At 40.6% G+C, this 19,361-nt stretch overlaps 1 protein-coding gene across 23 annotated transcripts in view; it reads right to left on the bottom strand.

Annotated features, from left to right (window-relative positions):
- The window catches only part of ZNF133 (zinc finger protein 133), a 29,100-nt gene extending 10,238 nt beyond the window's left edge, over positions 1–18,862 (bottom strand). For 2 of the 23 annotated variants that reach the window (XM_054541428.2, XM_054541431.2), the window contains exons 1-5: positions 18,516–18,862; positions 17,042–17,221; positions 9,068–9,145; positions 1,298–1,424; positions 711–806 (exon numbers count right to left, since the gene is read on the bottom strand). In XM_054541428.2, the coding sequence (XP_054397403.1) occupies positions 711–806; positions 1,298–1,424; positions 9,068–9,070 (226 nt within the window). In that variant the 5' untranslated portion in view covers positions 9,071–9,145; positions 17,042–17,221; positions 18,516–18,862. 23 annotated transcript variants of the gene reach the window in all.
- Between the last annotated feature and the right edge of the window lie 499 nt (positions 18,863–19,361).

The following is a 19,361-nucleotide window of genomic DNA, read 5'->3' as shown; positions in this document are numbered from 1 at the left end:
TGTATAACACAAATGACAACTATAGCACAAAGGATGTTGGGAGGAGGGGGTGACTGGAACTGTGTAATTGCAATGCTCTTACATTTTATATTTTACCCAGATTAAGTATTAATAGAATATAAAAAGTTAAGGCTATGTATTGTACTCCCTTAGAGCACGGGCCAGCAAACTTTTTCTTAAAGACAGTAAATAGTTCAGGCTTTGATGGTTAAGAGGCAAAATTAAAGATATTATATAGATATTTATATAACATTATAAAATGTAAAAGCCATTCTTGAATAGCTCACAGTTTTTTTAGAATTCCATTTCAAATTCTCTATTGGCTTTTTAAGATTTCTTCCTCCCACTGGGCTTGCCTTCTTTCTTTAGGTCACAGTTGTTTCCATATTCTTGATGATCTTTTTAAAAAACAGTAACAAGAGAAAGAAGCCCATAAATATGAAAGAGAATTGAGTGAGCTAGAGAGGAGAAACCCACTGAGAGGAAAAAAGGCTTCCTAGTGGAGGAAGGAGACGAGACACCAGGAAAGCCCCGTCCATACTCGAATGAAGATGGAGATCTGGAAGGGAGGCCGTGTCAGGCAATCTAAACAGCAGCCCAGGAGGTCAGGGGAACAGCTTCCCTCCCCAGCACCTGAGCAATGCCTCCTCTCCCCCAGTCCTCTGAGCTGCTGAGCTCATGTCTCATTTGCCCAGTGTTTTCCCACTCACCTGGACAGGTTGCCGGTGAACATTTTTTCTCCTCTCTCCAGGTCTCTTTCCCTTGCTCCAGCTGGGTGATGAGTTCTGGTTTAGAAAATGAAATTCCTGCTCACAGGAAAAGAAAATAAGTAACTAGGTTATGGGCTTGAGAGCCCATTCAAGAATTCAAAGCTAAACAGCCTAGGAAACTTCAAAGGTAGTACAAAGCCCTGAGTTGGAAGGGGTGAGTGGGGCTCTCAGAAATGGAAGGCATGAGTGGGCAGCGAACTCAGATGAGAGTACACTGATTCTATTCCATGCTGAGTAGATGAACACCCCTCTCATTTAAAATAAGTTAACATAGGATGAGAACTCCAGCCTGAGAAAAAAGGCGTAGAAATGCAGAGCAGCACACACAATACACATATGCACAACACACAACAAATCTACCCATTTTCGACTCTGCAAAATCAGACCCTCCCTGGTGAAACACGAATAAAATGTCGTTGCTTTTTGGTCCAACCCAAAAGTCAAGTAACAAAGCAAGATGGCTGCTTCAAGCATAGCCTAAAATTCCCAGCAATAAGAATGGGAATCCTAACAGATATCAGGCTTACCCAGTGAGACCAGGTTGCTGTAGTTCTCCAGCATCACCTCTCTGTACAGAGTCCTTTGAGCAGGGCTCAGCAGCCTCCACTCATCCTGGGTGAAATCCACAGCCACATCCCTGAATGCCATGTGTGCCTGTAACACAAAACTGAGCCCTGCTCACTCAGAAGCCAGCCTTGCCCATGGCAGGGTGAGGGGCACGGAGAAGGCTGCCCTGGGGGAGGCAGGTGAGATATCAAGATCCCTCCCTGCCTTTGACAGTGACCCTGGTGCCATGTGTTCCAAGACTTTTAAATCCCTGTCTCTATCCAGCCAGTGGCATTTGTGAACCCATACAGTCAAGGTCCTGGGGGGCCATACAGGGTATATATGCACAAAATGGAGTCCCTACATTTTGGGAACTTTAGGCAGACAGAAGAGCAATCAACATATAAAATGTAAGCAACAATAAAGGATAGCAGATTTTCTGAGTTTTAAGAATTTAAAAGATCAAATAGTCCACTATAACTCAGTAATTCCTCAAAATCCTGCGGCTTGGCTTTCTCGGGCCTGATGGTCACAAGCAGAGAGTAGTGAAGCCCTGGAATCATGGTGCCTGAGTTTCAGACCCACCTCTGCCACCAACTAGTATCCCAGTTTTCTTACCTGTGAAATGTAGAAAACAGTTCATTAAACTTCCAGCTTTAGACTGTGAAGCTTTAGACTGTGGAGCTTCTTGGCCACTCAGTCCAAAAATTCATCTTTGCATCCTATTGTCATGACCCTGCCCAGTTTTATTCTTTTAATTTTCTTAGCACTATTTCCAAATGGAGGACACACTGGAACAGAGATTAGAAAGGATTTTCTAAGACAGGGCGTGGCAACTTGGTCTTGGAGAATGGGTTGGAATCAAGGGAAGAAGAAAGTGCTAGGAACTACAGATGAGGCATGTGGGGAGCAGGGACAAGGACATTATGAGCAAAGGAAGACAAAGCCAAAATGTAGGCAGGGAGGGCCCCCTAGGAGGAATAAAAGCCACCTACTGGTAGAATCCAGAACTTTTTCATCATCCCACACTGAAACACTGTAACTATTAAACAATAACTTCCCATTCTTTCCTCCTGCTAGATCCTGGTAGTGACCATTTTGCTTTCTGTCTCCATTATATATGTGGTTATTCTATGTAGCTACAATAAGTGGAATCATATATGTCCTTTTGTGTCTGACTTATTTCGCTTAGCATGTCTTCGAGATTTAGCCATGTAGAAGCATGCACTCAGAATTTACTTCCTTGTTAAGGCTAAATAATACTCCATTGTGTGTATATACTACATTTTGTTTACGCACCTGTTAATAGACATTTGGTTTGTTTCTAGCTTCTGGCTATTCTTCCATGCACATGGTAGTATAAATATTTGTTGGAGTCCCTTCAGCTCTTTTGGGTATACACTCAAAAGTGGAATTACTGGATCAAACAGCAATTCTATAGGAACCACCACACTGTTTTCCACAGCAGCTGTACCATTTTGCATTCCCACCAGCAATGCACAAGGGTTCTGTTTTCTCCACAACCTTGTCAACACTTACTGCTTTCTAGTTTTGGGGTTTTTTAAAGTAATAGCCATACTAATTGGTATAAGGTGGTATCTCATTGTGGTCTTCATTTGTATTTTCCTAATGTGAGTGATAGTGAACATCTTTTCAGGTGCTTATTGGCCACATGTATATCTTTGCAAAAATGACTATTCAAATACTTTGTCCATTTTTAAGCTGGGGTGTTCTTCTATTGTTGTTAAGCTGTAGGAGTTCTTTATATATTCTAAATATTAATCCCTTATCAGATATGTGACTTACAAATATATTCCCTTCCTTTGATGAATGAAAGTTTTAAATTTTGATGAAGTCCAAGTTCACTATTCTTTTCTTTTATTGCCTATGTTTTGGTGTCATTTCCAAGAAATCATCACCAAATCCAATGTTATAAAGATGTTCGCCTAGGTTTTCATCTACAAATTTTATAGTTTTCACATTTATGTTTAGGTCTTCGATCCATTTTCAGTTAATTTGCATATATGGTGTTAGGTAAGGGTTCAACTTCATTCTTCAGCATATAAATATACAGTTTGCCCAATAGCGTTTGTTGAGTATAGTCTTTTTCATATTGAATGGTCTTGGCACTCTTGTCAAAAATCATCTGACCATATATGCAAGGGTTTATTTCTGGGATCTCTTCTGTTCTATTAGTCTGTAAGTCTGTTTTTATGCCAGTACCACAGTTTGGGTTACTGTTCCTTTGTAGTAAATTCTGAAATAAGGAACTGTAAGTCCTCCAACTTGGTTCTCTTTCATGATTGTTTTAGGTATTCAGTGTCCCTTGAGATTCCATATCAAGTTTAATATGAATTTTTCTATTTCTTAAAAAAATTGTTATTTTTATAGGGATTACATTGACTCTGTAGATTGGTTTGAGTAGTATTACTATTTTAACATTATTAAGTTTTCTGGCCAGGTGCGGTGGCTCACACCTGTAACCCTAGCACTTCGGGAGGCCGAGGCAGGTGGATCACCTGAGGTCAGGAGTTCAAGACCAGCCTGGCCAACGTGGTGAAACCCCATTTCTATTTAAAAATACAAAAATTAGCCAGGTGTGGTGGCAGCACCTATAATCCCAGCTACTTGGGAGGCTGAGGCAGGAGAATCGCTTGAACCTGGGGGGTGGAGGTTGCAGCGAGCCAAGATCATGCCACTGCACTCCAGCCTGGGCAAAAGAGCAAAACTCCATCTCAAAAAAAAAAAAAAAAAAAAGTTTTCCAGTCTACAAACATGTGATGTCTTTCCATTTATTTACATCTTTCTTTCAGCAGTATTTTGTAGTTTTCAGTGTATGTCTTTGATCTCCTTGGTTAATTCCTAAGCATTTTTTTCTTTTTGATGCTATTTTAAATGAAATTGTTTTCCTCATTTTCTATTAGGATTGTTCACTGTTAGTGTATAGATATGCAACTGATTTTTGTGTGTTGACTTCATATACTAGTTCTAATAGGTTTGTGTGTGTTTAGTCTTTAGGGTCTTCCACATCTAAGATCATGCCACCTGCAAACTCAGATAACTTCGCTTTTTCCCATTCAGATGGCATTTGTTTCTTTTTCTTGCTTATTTTCTCTGGCTAATACTTCCAATACTCTGTTGGCTATAAGTGGCAAAAGTGGGCATTGCTGCCTTATTGCTGATGTTGGAGCTTTCAGTCTTTCACCATGGAGTATGTTAGCTGTGAGATTTTCGCATATGGCCTTATTATATAGTGGTTTCCTTCTATTTCTAGTTATTTTCTATAAAAGGGTGCTAAATTCTGTCAAATACTTTTCTGCATTGAGATGATTATGTGTTTTTTTCTTTCATCCGTTAATGTGATATTTTATATGCATTGATTTTTTTTTTTTTTTTTTTTTTTTTGAGACAGAGTTTTTGCTCTTGTCGCCCAGGCTGGAGTGCAGAGGCACGATGTTGGCTCACTGCAAGCTCTGCTTCCTGGGTCGAAGCAATTCTGCCTCAGCCTCCGGAGTAGCTGGGATTACAGGCATGTGCCACCATGCCTGGCTAATTTTTTTGTATTTTCAGTAGGGGTGTGGTTTCACCATGCTGGCCAGGCTGGTCTCAAACTCCTGACCTCAGGTGAGCCACCTACCTCGGCCCCCCAAAGTGCTGGGATTACAGGCATGAGCCACCGTGCCCAGCCATATACCCATTTATTTTTGTATGTTGAACAATCCTGCATTTCAGGAATAAATTCCACTTGGTCATGGTGTATAATTCTTTTCAAATGCTTGTTGAATTCAGTTTGCTAGTATTTTGTTGAAATTTTTTGCAACAGTGTTATAAACGATGTAATTTTCTTGTAGTGTCTTTGTCTGGTTTTGGTATCAGAGTAATGCTGGCCTCACAGAATGAGTCAGGCGGTATTCCTTCCTCTTCAATATTTTTGGAGAAGTTTGAGAAGAACTAGTGTTAGTTCTTCTCTAAATGTGTGGCAGAATTCACCAGTAAAGTCATCAGGTCCAGGAGGACCTGATTCTTTATCAGGACGGTTTTGATTACTGATTCAATCTCCTCACTAGTTATACACTTATTCAAAATTTCGATTTCCTCATGATTCAGTCTTGATAGGTTCTGCATTCTAAGAATTTGCCCACTTCATCTAGGGCATCCGATTTGTTGGCACACAATTCATAGTTCTCTTGTACAATCCTTTTTACTTCTGTAGAAACAATAGTAATGTCCTCACTTTCATTTCTGATTTTAGTAATTTGAGTTTTCTTATTTTCTTAGTCAATAAAGCTAAAGGTCTGGCAATTTACTTAATCCTTTCAAAGAACCAACTTTAAGTTTTGTTGCTTTCTGCTATTATCCTTCTATTCTCTATTTTATTTGACTCTGCTCCAGTGTTTATTATTTCCTTCCTTCTGCTAGCTTTAGGTTTAGTATGTTCTTCTTTTTCTAGTTCCCTAAGTTGGAAATTAGGTTGTTCCTTGGAGATTTTGCTTTCTAATGTATTTCATCTAAAAATTTCCCTCCTAGCACTTTACTTCATCTCATAAGTTTTCCTATGTTGTGTTTCTTTTTCCCTTGACTCTAAGTATGGTCTAATTTCCCTTGTAGTTTATTCCTCTACCTACTGGTTTAAGAGTATATTCTTTAATTTTCACGTATTTGTGAATTTTTAAATTTTCTTTCAGTTATTGGTTTCAAGCTTCATCTTCTTGTGGTAGAAGATACTTCTTATGATATCAGTCTTAATTTGTGGCCTAACCAGTAGTCTATCCTGCAAAATGTCCCATGTGTACTTGGGAAGAACGTGTATTCTATTTTTGTTTGGTACAATGTTTGGAATATGTCTATTATATCTATTTGATTTACACCTTGCTCAAGTCTTCTATTTCTTTACTTATTGTCTTTCTTATTGTTCTATCCATTATTTAGAGTGGGGTACTGAAATCTCCAATTATTATTATAAAACTCTACTTCTCCCTATAATGCTGCCCATTTTTCTTTATATATTTTATGGGTCTGTTATGAGGTATATGTGTATAATTTTTATATCTTCTTGCTGTAGTAAACCTTTTGTATTAATGTCTTCCTTATCTCTGGTAACTTTTTTCAATTTAAAGTCTATTTTTTCTGGTATTAATGTAGCCACTCCTACTCTCTTTGGTTTCTATTTGCATGAAACGTCTTTTTCCATTCTTTTACTTTGAAACTATTTGTGCCTTTGGATATAAAGTGAGTTTCTTGTAGACAGCATATAGTTAGATCATTTTTTAAAAAATCCACTATGCCAAATTGTTTTAGAGTTTAAAGCATTTACATATAAAATAATTACTGACAAGGAGGGACTGATTTCTGCTATTTTGCTTTTTGTTTTCTACATGTCTTACAGATTTTTATTCTTAATTTCCTGTATTACTGTCCTTTGTCTTTGGTTGATTTTTTTAATGCAACTTTTAAATTCCCATCTCATTTGCTTTTCTCTACATCCTACAGCTATTTTCTTTGTGGTAACCAAGGGGATTACACTGAATGTCCTAAACTTTAAAAACTCGAATTTGAACTCATCAGCTTAACTTCAATAGCATGTAAAAACTGTGTTCCTATACAGCTCCATCTCCAACTCATTACTGATGTCACAAAATTACATCTTTACGCACTGTGTGGTCAAAAACATAGACTATTTTTTTTAAATGCAGTAGTCTCCTAAGTCTCATATACAGAACAAAAAGTGAAGTTACAAAGCACAGTTACAGTAATACTAGCTTATATTACTACCTGTGTATTAACCTTTAATGGAGAACTTAATTTTTTTATATGGCTTCATGTAACTGTCTAAAGTCCTTTTATTTCAACCTGAAAGATTCTTGTTAATATTTCTTGTAGGGTAGGTCTAGTGGTTGTAATCTCCACCAACTTATCTGAGAATGTCTTAATTTCTGCCTCAGTAATGAAGGGCAGTTTTGCCAGATACAGAATTCTTGGTTGGCAGGCTTTTTTGTTTGTTTGTTTGTTTTTAGCACTTTGAATACATCAACCCACTGACTTCTGGCCCAAGAGGTTTTTCACAAGAAATTTGCTAATAATCTTATTGAGGATCCCTTGTATGTAGCGCTGCTTTTCTCTTGCTGCTTTCAAAAATCCCTGTCACCTTTGGCTTCTGATGCTTTGATTACATTGTTTCTCAGTGTGAGTCCTTTTGAGGTTTTCCTACTTGTAGTTCATTGAGCTGCTTGGATGTTTAATATTGAAGTCTTTCATCAAACTTGGGAAGTTGTCAGCCATTATTTCTTCAAACAATCTCTCTGTCCCTTTTTCCTCTTCTCCTGGGAATCCCATAAGGCATAGTTGATCCACTTGATAGTATCCCATAGTTCTCTTAGGCTCTGTTCACTTTTTTTAAATCTTTTTGTCTGTGTCCCTCAGACTTGATAATTGTCCTATCTCCTGGTTTGCTGATTCTTCTGTCTGCTCAAATCCACTTCTGAATCCCTCTAATGAACTTTTCTCTTCAGTTGTACTTTTTAAATCCAAAATTTATTTTTGGTTTATTTTTATGTTTTCTGTCTGTTTATTGATATTTCCATTTTGTTCTTACATTGTTTTCTTGACTTTCTCCACATCTTCCTTTAATTCTTTAAGTTGGCTGTTTTAAAGTCTTTGTTAAGTAAGTACACTATCTGGCCTTTGTCAGGGATGTTTTCAGTTTATTCATTTTTTCCCCCTTTGAATGGGTCATATTTTCCTCATTCTTTGTATGCCTTATGATTTTTGTCAAAAACTGGACATTTAAATCTTATAAAGCAGCAACTCTGTTAGAGTCTCCCTTTTGTTTGTATTTTTGTTTTTGTTTTGTTTTTTTATATTGATGTAGGGTATCTCTATGCTAGGAATCAGCCTGAGGTGTAAGCTTAAGGTCTTCTCAGGTGTTTTCTGAGCCTGTGCCTTTCCATGGGTATACCTTCTACATTCCCCCCTACACAGTTGCTTTTCAATATACTAGTCCTCAAATATTTGGCTCTCAAAGGGGAAAAAGAGAACTTCAGTAGGGGAAAACAGACTCTGGCTCCTTAAATCCCCTAAAAGCCACTTTAGCCAGTGGGAGGTTGCAATTGGCTGAAATAGCTTTCAGGGGATTTAAGTGGACCACCTCTGTGATCAGAAACAGCAATTAACAATCAGAACACAGATCCTCAATATTTGGAGTAAGGGGTCCTTATTGTCCACCATGTCTCCCACAAGCCATGTACAAGCTGATCTAGGAATATAGGACAGCTACCTGCCATAGGGCTGGCAGGGTGGATGACAGGTAGCTGCTACTATACTAAGAGCTAAAATTAGCTGTGACTTACCCTCTATGCTTCCTTCCCCCTGGGAACTGGAGGCCTTCAACTAGACTCCAGAGTTCCAAAATAGGTACACCTGACAGATTCTGCCAGTATAATCGTTGTCTAGGTGGGGACACAGATTCCAGAATCTTCCCATTCCATTACTGTGATGTTACTCTCAGGCAGTAGAACTTTTGAAGCTGAACAAAGAAATGCAGACTCTATCTCAAACTGTAGAATTGTGTGTTGTTCAGTTAACTACTAGGTGAATAACTGTGTCATGTGTTGTACAGAAAGTGATGCTGAGGCAGGGGAGCAAGTAAGAGGAATTGGAGCTGAACTCTACTAGGCACCAATAAGGCAGTCAGGGTAAGAGAAGGGAATGTGTCCATCCTGTTACAGCCAGTAATGGAGACAGGAAACACTCACCATTCCCCTGGCTCTCCGGGACCCTGTGGCTTTTTTTCCTTGTCTCCCTAAAGAAGGATGATATCTCAGAAGGTAGATCTGGGTAAGGAAAACAGAAACGAGAGGATGTCAGGTGGAAATGCTCTCCCCACGAGTGAAGCAGGGCCTGCTCTTTAACCCCACAACTGGGGGAGCAGTGGCATAATGGGGAATGTATAAAGCAAGGAAAAGATACTGCTTGGAAACAGCAAAGGAAAAGGAAAAACAAGCAAGAGAGAGTAATCCAGGGTCTTGCGAAACAAAAGAGAAAAACAAAACAACAACAACAAAAAAACCCCAAAGGACGCACCACCTCTCCTTCCCCTGCAATCCAGTATACTTTGCTACACTGACAGAAGCATTTTCCTGAACTATGGAAATCTCAAAAACACTAGAATCTGACAGTTCTGTTTACAGAAATGCAGACATGCAAACAGTTGTAGTCTATTAAAAAAAAAATGAAAATGAGAATCCAAACAATTCAGCTAAAGAAAATTCCACCAAAAAAAAATGGTGAGACAGAAAAAAAATTAACAAAACCATAACATTAAGCTAAATTAAATATCTTCAAACAAACATTTTGGGATATGAGATATATCCCAAATATATGAGATCATAAATTAAAAATTCAAAAACTAAGAATAGAAACGGACAAAAAAAGTAAAGAAACAAAAAGATTTCAACAAACTTCTGAAAGAAATCAAAGAAAAAGACAATATTATATGATAAATGAAGACGAACTTATAAGACACTCAAGGAGGAATAGATTGAAATGAAAACATGATGAGCACTTAGTAATAGCCAGAAAACAAGAGAATGAAGTGAAATAAGAAGTAAAAAGGATCAGAGAGAAATAAGCTGGAAAGGAAAACAGACAAAGTAATATTCATACAATTAGTTCCTAGATACCAAAACAATGGAAATATTTAAAAGTATAATGTAAGAAAACATTTTAAAAATAATTACCTGAATCTAAATATGAAAGGGCCTACAGGATATGAGGGAAAAGTTGACTCATAACCACCAACTCTAAGACATGCACTAGAAAAACTATTAGACCTTAAAGAACAACAACAGGAATCCAAAGTGACTCTAAGCAAAAAACATGAGTTCTACCAGAGTTTTTGAAATTATTATTCAACCACTGCATACTGCTGGTGGGAATGTAAAATGTGGTATACCCACAAACCAGTATGGTGGTTTCTCAAAAAATTTAAAATACAATTATTATGTGATGCACCAATTCAACTTCTGGCTATATACGCAAAAGAACTGAAGGGAAGAACTCAAACAGATACTTGTATGCTCATGTTTATACCAGCATTGTTCACAATAGCCAAAAGGTGTAAGCAACCCAAGTGTCCACCAATGGATGAATGAATAACAAAGTGATAAGTACATACAATGGAATAGTATTCAGACTTAAAATGGAAGGAAATTGACACATGCTACAACACGAACCTAGAAGACATTGTGCTAAGTGAAATAAGCCAGAAGTAAAAGGACAGTAAGATTCCATTTATATGAGGTACCTAGAATAGTCAAATGGTGGTTGAGGAGAGGTGGTTGGGGTAAGGGAGAATGGGGAGGTATTGTTTAACAGGTATGGAGTTTCAGTTTGGGAAGATGAAAATATTTCTGGAGATAGATAGTGGTGATGGTTGTACAACAATATGAATGTACTTCATGCCATTGACTCAAACATGTTAAAATGGTAAATTTTATGTTATGCATATTTACCACCAAAAAAAAGGTCTGGCCAAAAATCATCATTCAAAGCAAGACATGACAGGGGAAATTTAGCAAAAAAACTGATGATGAGCATTTAATATACATAATTGTAAACTTAGCACTAAAAGGGGGAGAAGAGAGAGAAAGAAAACATACGCTAATGTTATAGGGCATTGTGTCCTGATAAGGTAGAAATGCCACTCAAATAGAAGACACAGGGGAAGAAGTAGAAAAAGGTTGCTGATCATATCATAGGCAATAGGCGGGAATTAAAGGGAATACACAAAATGAAATTATAGAACCGCTTAAAAATAATGGTAATAAAAAACATACGTATATACAGGATTTATTTAAAACAGTGAGGTAAGGGAAACGATAGCCTTAAGTACTTTTACAAATAAAAAGGAAAGAAAAGAATCCAGCCTGGGCAATATGGTGAGACCTCATCTCTACAAAAAAATTTTAAAAAAAATAGCCAGACTTGGTGCATACACACACCCGTATGGTCCCAGCTACTCAGGAGGCTGAGGAGGGAGCATCACTTGAACCTGGGAGGTTGAGGCTGCAGCGAGCCCGATTGTATCACTGCACTCCAGTCTAGGTGACAGAGTGAGACCCTGCCTCAATAAATAAATAAATTAATTAATTAATTAAATTCCAAGCTCAAAAAGCTAATAAAATAAAGTAACCCAAAAGAAAGCACAAAGACAGGAAATAATAAAGATGAAAGCATAAATTAATGAACAGAAAGCAGTAGATCTAATGAGCCAAATCCTACTTTGTCAAAAAAAGTAGACAAATACTAGCTAACTGAAAGAGAGAAAGCATAAATATTCAACTAACAAGTGACATGGATGTGAGGGCGATCTGGCTGTGACATCTGTCACCACATTGATCACCAGTGTTGATCCAGCTGATCTGGCTGGCTAGGTGGGTGTCCCCTTCCTCCCTCACTGCTCCATGTGCATCCCTCTGGAAGCTGCACACTCGGTCAAGGAGGATGACCATCCCTCATAGAGGAGGACCAGTCTTCGGTCAAGGGTATACGAGTAGCTGTGCTCCCCTGCTAGAACCTCCCAACAAGCTCTCAAAATAAGAAATAAGAAAGGGAAAGTCACCAAAAAACATCTTCTTAAAAGTCATGTAAGACTACTCTGCAGACCTTTATATAAATAAATGTGTAGACCTAGATGAAGTGAATAACTCCCAAAATTAACTCCAGATGGTCACAAGGAAATTGTATCAAACCTTCAAACCAGGTAGTCCTTATGCTCCAAATACTGTCCCAAAGCATTGAAAACTAAAGGGAAAAGTTCTCATTCATTTTATAAAGCAAGGATACCATAAGGACCTTAACCTGATGACAGTTCAAAAACAGAAAATTATAGACTAATTGTCACTTACAAATATTGAAGCAAAATTCTAATTAAAATGTTAGCAAAAAGACTCCAACATCACAAAAACAAAATATTTCACCATGGCAAAGAAAAATTTACCCAGGATTGCAAAACTGGTTCAATTTTAGGGGATCTTTTATTATAATACACCATAATAATAGATTTAAGGAGAAATCACGATTGCCTCTCTACATGTAAGATACTCTTTACCAAAACTCAATAGCCCTTCTTCAAAAAACAAAACAAAAACTCAAGAATATAGAATTGATGGATTTTTAAAACTTTTTATTTTGTACTAATTTTAGGCTTACAAGGAAGTTGCACAAATATCAATTCCCATACCTTCCACCCAGCTTTCTCTAATGTTAACATCTTAGAAAACCATAGTACAATCATCAAAAGCAGGAAATTAACATTGACGCAATACTATAAACTACAGACTTTAATTAAATTTTGCCAGTTTTTCCACGAATGTACTTTTTCTGGTGTCCAGGATCCAACTGAGGTTTCCACATTGCCTTTAGTTGTCATGGATCTTTAACTTCCTCCAATCTGTGACAGATCCTCTGTCTTTTCTCATCTTTCATGAACTTGGCGCTTTTGAAGGGTATCCCCCAGTTTTGGTTTGTCCGATGTTTTTCATGATTAGAACGAGTTTTTCATTTCTGGTTAGAATACCTCAGATGTGATGCTGTGTCCTTCAGCATATCAATGAGTTCATGATATTGTTATGTCTTTTTACTGGCGATGTTAATCTTAATCTTGATCACTTGGTTAAGGGGGTGTCTTCTGAGCTTCTCCACTGTAAAGTCACTACATTTCCCTTTATAATTAATAAATATCTTGAGGGAGATACTTTGAGATTATACAAATATCCTATTTCTCTTCAAACTTTCAGCCACTAATTTTAGCATATATCTGTGGAACCTATCTGCAATAGTTATTACTGTGCTGTTTACCAAATGACAATGTTCTTTTTCCCCGTTTCATTCTAAATCCATTAATTAGAATTCTTCTGTCAGAGCTGTTCTGTCTCCCCATTTATTTGTATCCAGTTATTTATTTATATCAATATGGATTTATATCTTATCCTATGGGTTATAATACAATATTATCACTGTTTATTTTGCTGTTAAAATTATTCCAGCTTTTTCCCCCTTTCATTCTAAATCCATTAATTAGAATTCTTCTGTCAGAGCTGTTCTGTCTCCCCATTTATTATATTCAGTTATTTACTTATATCAGTATGGATTTATATCTTATCCTATGGGTTATAATACAATATTATCACGGTTATAATTATTCCAGCTTTAAACATTGGGAGCTCTTTCATTTTGGCCTTGTTCCTGCTTTAACCAATAAATTTGACACAAGTGACACTGTGCCAGTTACAGGCTTAAGTCCTAAGAAGGCCAGACAGCTTTCACTCTTGGGAGCTCTAACATACCACGTAACAAGTTCAACCCTGCTGGAAGCCCTTACGCTACCTGGAGAGAGTAAGGCCTGTTGTCCCAGCTGACCCCAGCCTTCCAGCCAACCCACAAAAATATGTGATGGAACCCATGAAAATATATCAAATGTGTGATGGAACCATCTTGCATGTTCCAACCCAAATGAGTCCCCAAATGACTGCAGCCATAGCAAGATGCATCACTCACATCTCAGCTGATCACATCCGCTTTGGGTAAACCCAAAGAACTGTGGGAGATTAAAACATAGTTGCTGTCCTAAGCCACTCAGTTTTAGAGTGGTTTGTTGTGTAGCAGTCAATAACCAGAACCCTTGCTGGTTATTGACACACTGCGCCCTCTCTCTTTCAGCTCACCTAATAACAGAAGCATCTTCCTGTCATCCATGGCACTTACTCAGTCCCATGACTACTTCTCTCTACCTTCCATATCAAACCAATTATCAAGGCAAATGGATTCCACCTCTGCCAACTCTCTCAATTTCTCCCCACCCCTACACCAGTTGGAGCACCAGGACAATGGCAAAAGCCTCCTGCCAGTCTCTGTAGACCATTTCCCAACATCCTAGTCTGCCTCATCCATTACTCCTATGGATTATTCCTTCGTTTGGCAAGTATTTATTAAGCTCCTACTGTGTGATAGGCACTATTTTAAACCCTGGGGATACAGAAGTGAACAAAGACAAAAACCTACCCTCACTGACATGAAAGTCTAGGGGAGGAAGATGGGCCAATTACATGAATAAATAAAATACACAATGTATCAGAAAGTGATGAGTGGCATGAAGAGAAATAAAGCAGGGAAGGAGAAAGAATAGTCACAGAAGTGGGGTGAGGTTTTAGAATTTTAGACAGGGTGATTTGGGAAGGCAACTCTGAGGTGACTGAGTAAAAATCTCAAGGATGTGAAGAGCCAAGGGAGTAACTTTGAAAAGAACATCTAGGGCAAGAGAACAGCCAGGGCAAAGGCCCTGATGCAAGGAAGAATCAGGCTGGCATGGCCAAGGGACAGACAGTTCACTGTGGCTAGTGTGGAGTGACTGAGATAGTGTGGTGCAGATGAAGTCCAAGAGTAAATGTGGGGACATCAGACCTAGCTTTGTAGGATACTGGTTTTGACTTTGGTTAGGATGAGAAGCCATTGGAAGGTTTTGAGCAAACGCATGACATGATTCAATTTACATTTAAAATATCCTTCTAGTCGCTCCACTGATTCATGTACCTTAGCGGGACACAGGCAGAAACAAAGAGATCACTCAAAGGCTATGATCATCCAGATGAGACGGTGGCCTGGACCATGGTGGAAACAGCAGGGTATGGAAACTGTCGGAGTCCAGATTTCCGCAGTGTGGATGAGGGTACAAGAGCAAGAAAGGATCAAGAATGACTCCTTGATGACTCCAAGCAATCTGAAGGAAAGAGCTGAAATGCCTCTGCTCCAAGATAAACTCTTGAAAGAAAGGTCTATATACCACTGGGGTGGAACATGTTCAGGGAAGGTGATCAGCGTTTCTTGTTGCACACATTAGTTCTGGGATGCCCATAAGATATCCAAGTGGGGTGGCACACACCTGTAGTCCCAGATACTCAGGAGGCTGAGGCATGAGAATCACTTGAAGATGGGCAGCGGAGGTTGCAGTAAGCCGAGATTGCGCCACTGCACTCCAGCCTGGGCGATAGAGCGAAACTCCTGTCTCACTTAAAAAAAAAAAAAAAATCCAACTGGAAATGTGAAGAAGGAGACAGTAGGGGACCAGGATATGAGTTGCACACAGAGCTCTAGGCTGAGCCTCAGACAGATGGCATTTAAAGCCTTGAGAATGAACGGGAGAACCAAGGAGAGGGTATAGCTGAAGAAGACAGGAGGTCTAAGAACTGAAGCAGGGCCTTTTCCACGGTGGAAATTTGGGAGGGAAGGAAGAGCCAGTAAAGGAGACAGAGGAGGAGCAGCCTATGAGTTAGGACGAAAACCAGGAAGACCTAGTACCAAGAGCAACTATGTGAACGGATATATTAAGAAGGAGGATGTAAACAACTACATCAAATGTTGCTGAGAACTGATTGTGGCCTTTAGACAAGGAGAACATTGGTAACCCTGACAAGAATATTTTTTGGTGTCACTTGAAAAAGCCTTACTAAAATATTTGAAAGATAACAGAAGGATAGCAATGGAGACAACAAACATAGATAATTCTTTCAAGGAGTTCAGCTCTAAATGGGAGGAAAGACAAGGCAAGAAGGTGAAGAAGAGACAGGAAGCTAGGGCAGTGCAGAAATGGAGACAAAGGGAAAGAAAGGGAATCGAGAAAAATGCACAGGTGGAATGGGAGGATACAACTTTTGTTTTGTTTTGTTTTGTTTTGAGGTGGAGTCTCGCTCTGTTGCCCAGGCGACAGATTCTCCTGCCTCAGCCTCCTGAATAGCTGGGATTATTGGTGTGTGCCACCATGCCTGGCTAATTTTTGTATTTTTAGTAGAGATGGGGTTTCACCATGTTGGCCAGGCTGGTCTTGAACTCCTGACCTCAGGTGATCCACCCGCTCTGGCCTCCCAAAGTGCTGGGATTACAGGTATGAGCCCGGCCAGGAGGACGCAACTTCTAATGGGAAGTAAGTCTGGAAACAAGGATGCAAGGAAAACTCAGAGGTCCAGCTTATATCAAGTTATAAGGCTGTCAACACAGATCAGCAAGATCAGAAGAAGTAGGAGGAGAAATGAGGCAGAGATAGGGAAAACTGGGATGCTGTTTCCACATACTTTTCCCTCTCCTGCCTCTGACCAGGGCTGTTCTGACTGGTGGAAAAAAAAGATTTTTTTTTTTTTAACAATGGGGAAAACAATATGAGCTAGATATTAAATGATATTAATAAGTTATTAATTTTGTTGGCTATAACAAAATATAATTGTAACAATGTAACTGTATAACAATGAAATTGTGGTTATGTTAAAAAAAAAAAAGTCCTTATGTATTAGAGATGCCTCCTGAAGTATTCCCAGGTGAAATGATATAACTGGGATTTGCTGCCAACATTCTAGCAGGGAAAAGAGTAAGTGAGAGTATTGGAAGACAGAAGAACAGAATATTGACAACTTCACAGCACCTGACAAGCCCTGGGAATGAGCAGTCTGAACAAATACTGAAAGAAGGAATGTAGGGGAAGAATATAGGTGTAATGAATGAGAGCATTAGCTCTGAAAAATATTCCCTGTGAAAATGATCACTCTTAAAACAAGCCTAGTTTCCTGAAGGAACCAGCTGGGGCCCCGATCCCTGGATGGGACACTGTAGAACACAGATGTCAAAGCTGAGCAAAGGAAACCCACTCATGGTTCGAAATGCAAAAGGTAAGTGGCACCCACCTGAAGCTGGGCCGTCAGGAGCTCAGGAGTACCCCCTTTCCCCAGCAGGCAGTCCTCTCTGGGCAGACAGGAGCCACAGGGAGGCAGAACAAGAACAAAAAGCGTTCAAGAAAATCAAGGGAAATCCTCAAACTCCAGCAGGGCAGTACCTCCTCTTCCTTAACGGCATCAGGAATGAACCTGCCACAGAAGAAAAGGAGAAAAGAATTGTGGGCAGCTTCCTGGGAACACAGCTGGGATACAGGTTGAAAGCACAACCTGCCCTGATATGCTGTTGATGCTGAGCATGAAGTGACCTTCTCTGTGCCTGTTATTAATGAAAGGTAATATTTACTGAGCACTTAGTATACACCAGAGACTGTTACAGCCACTGTAGGAGTTTCACCTCATTCTATCCTTTCAACAACCCAATGCGATAGATGCTATTATCCTCTTTAGGATAAAATCGAGGAAATTGAGGTACAGTGAAGTCAGTCTCTTGCCCAAGGTGGCACAGCTATAAAGTGACAGAGCCTAGAGGAAATGTGGCTGTGGAGACCATGCTCTTACACAAGAAGGGCAGTGACGGTGAACTCTGGATTGCAAGGATTCTCTGTGTCCATTCTGAGATGAATCAAGATTGGTCATAAGGTGTTAAGTGTTGAATCTGGGTGATAGAGATCTGGTCTATAGAGTTCTATCTACTTCTGGCTGTTTGAAATTTCTACGCAATAAAAACTTAAATGGAATGTAAAATCCCAAAGCCTGGCCACACCAGGTGCCTGGGAATCCGTAATTCTTGCGATCAATGATGGTCCCTGGGACCTTTGGAAAAAACCTGTCCCGTGGGTCCCAGCCAGACTTTCTCCTCCAAGGCCTGAACCCGGAGGTGACCAACCAAAGTGAAACCCTAAGATCGCGGCAAAATGGCCACCCCAGATCCAGTCTAGCCCTGGCTTGTTTGGTCAAGCCAGACCGCTCCTCATTCCACTCCAGCAAAGCCGAAGACTAGTGGGGCCCCAAGAGACTAGCCCTCAACCGACCAATGCCTCGGGGACACATGGCCCCAGGGATGGTTCCCATTCCACCATCTGGGAAATACCAATCCCCCAAAAAGCTTATTTATTCAACTCCCCCAAAACCGGGGACTTAAGGCATCAGCGACCCCCTTTCCCAATACCCGATTTCAGCCAATGCCGAACCTGTCCCCACCCACAAGAACCCTAGGAGAGATAGCCCGATCCCCCACCCATCACCATCCAGTTTCACGGATGGGCTTCACCCAACTCCCCTGGAGATGCACGCCCACACCCCCAAAATAAGACATCTGGGAGAGGACGGCCTGCGCCACGCCAGCGCGTTCCCACCACAGTCACCACCCCCGCGCCACCCGCACGGTCCCCAAATTCAGCTCATAGTCCAGCCTTTCGGGACCTTCCTTTTCGCTCAGAAAAGGGTACGGCTGCGGCAAGGGTCCCGCGGGAGCCTCACTCACCAGCGCCACCAAAGAACAAGGGTTCGCTCCAGCCACCAGCTGGGGAGCTCCTCCAGCGGGGCGCCAGGACTACACTACCCCGAATCCTCGGCACCGCGCCCGGACCACACCTCCCAGGATGCTCGGCGCCACCAGGCCCGCCCTGAAGGCCGGCAGCGGCCATTGGTCTCTGACGGATCCGTTTCTGAGGAACACGCTCCGGTCACTGGAGAATGGCCACTGTGGCACCTGAATTCTCCCTCTTTTTTCTTAACCACGTGCATAAAACACGTAGAAGCTCCCGAGAAGAGTGCCTGGCCCTACTGTGACTCTCCCTCTCAGCGCCTCTGTCTCGAAAACTACACTTCCCAGTGACCCCTGGAGCGACTTCCGCACCCGGTACCGGCCCCGCCCCTTGGCGCGCGGAAATGACGTTTCGGGGCGCATCTGTTAGGCTTTTGGGGTTGGCAGAGGTGTACGGCTGGCTGACCGAGCTTTTTCAGGTGCTGGTTGGTGTTGCAGCGGCCTCTGGTCTCCCTGGCTCCAGCCGCCCGCTTAGAAAGTCACGCCCTGTATTTCTAAGCACCGGGCGAACGTCATCTCGTATACCCTTTAGCTCCATTTAAAGCTTTGAAAAGGCCGAGCAGTCTTCCCGAAGTCTCACATCCCGTACGAGGTAGCCCCGATTCTGAGCCCACGCCCTAAACCCGAATACACCTTTTCCGGTGCCCTGAGACCTTTTTCTTCTTTTTGAAATCCACGAAGTTATGGTTAAACTCTCATCTCCTAAGAAGCAGAAGCCTCATTCTCAGGCCAGAGCTTGGCCTGCCGTCGGCTTGAATCTCTAGGTCTTTGTCCGGGATCCTG

Source organism: Pongo abelii, chromosome 21 (assembly GCF_028885655.2).
Source record: "Pongo abelii isolate AG06213 chromosome 21, NHGRI_mPonAbe1-v2.0_pri, whole genome shotgun sequence".
NCBI classification, from domain to species: Eukaryota; Metazoa; Chordata; class Mammalia; order Primates; family Hominidae; genus Pongo; species Pongo abelii.
The sequence above is the reverse complement of the archived record's forward strand: the minus strand, read 5'-3'. Positions and strand labels throughout refer to the sequence as shown.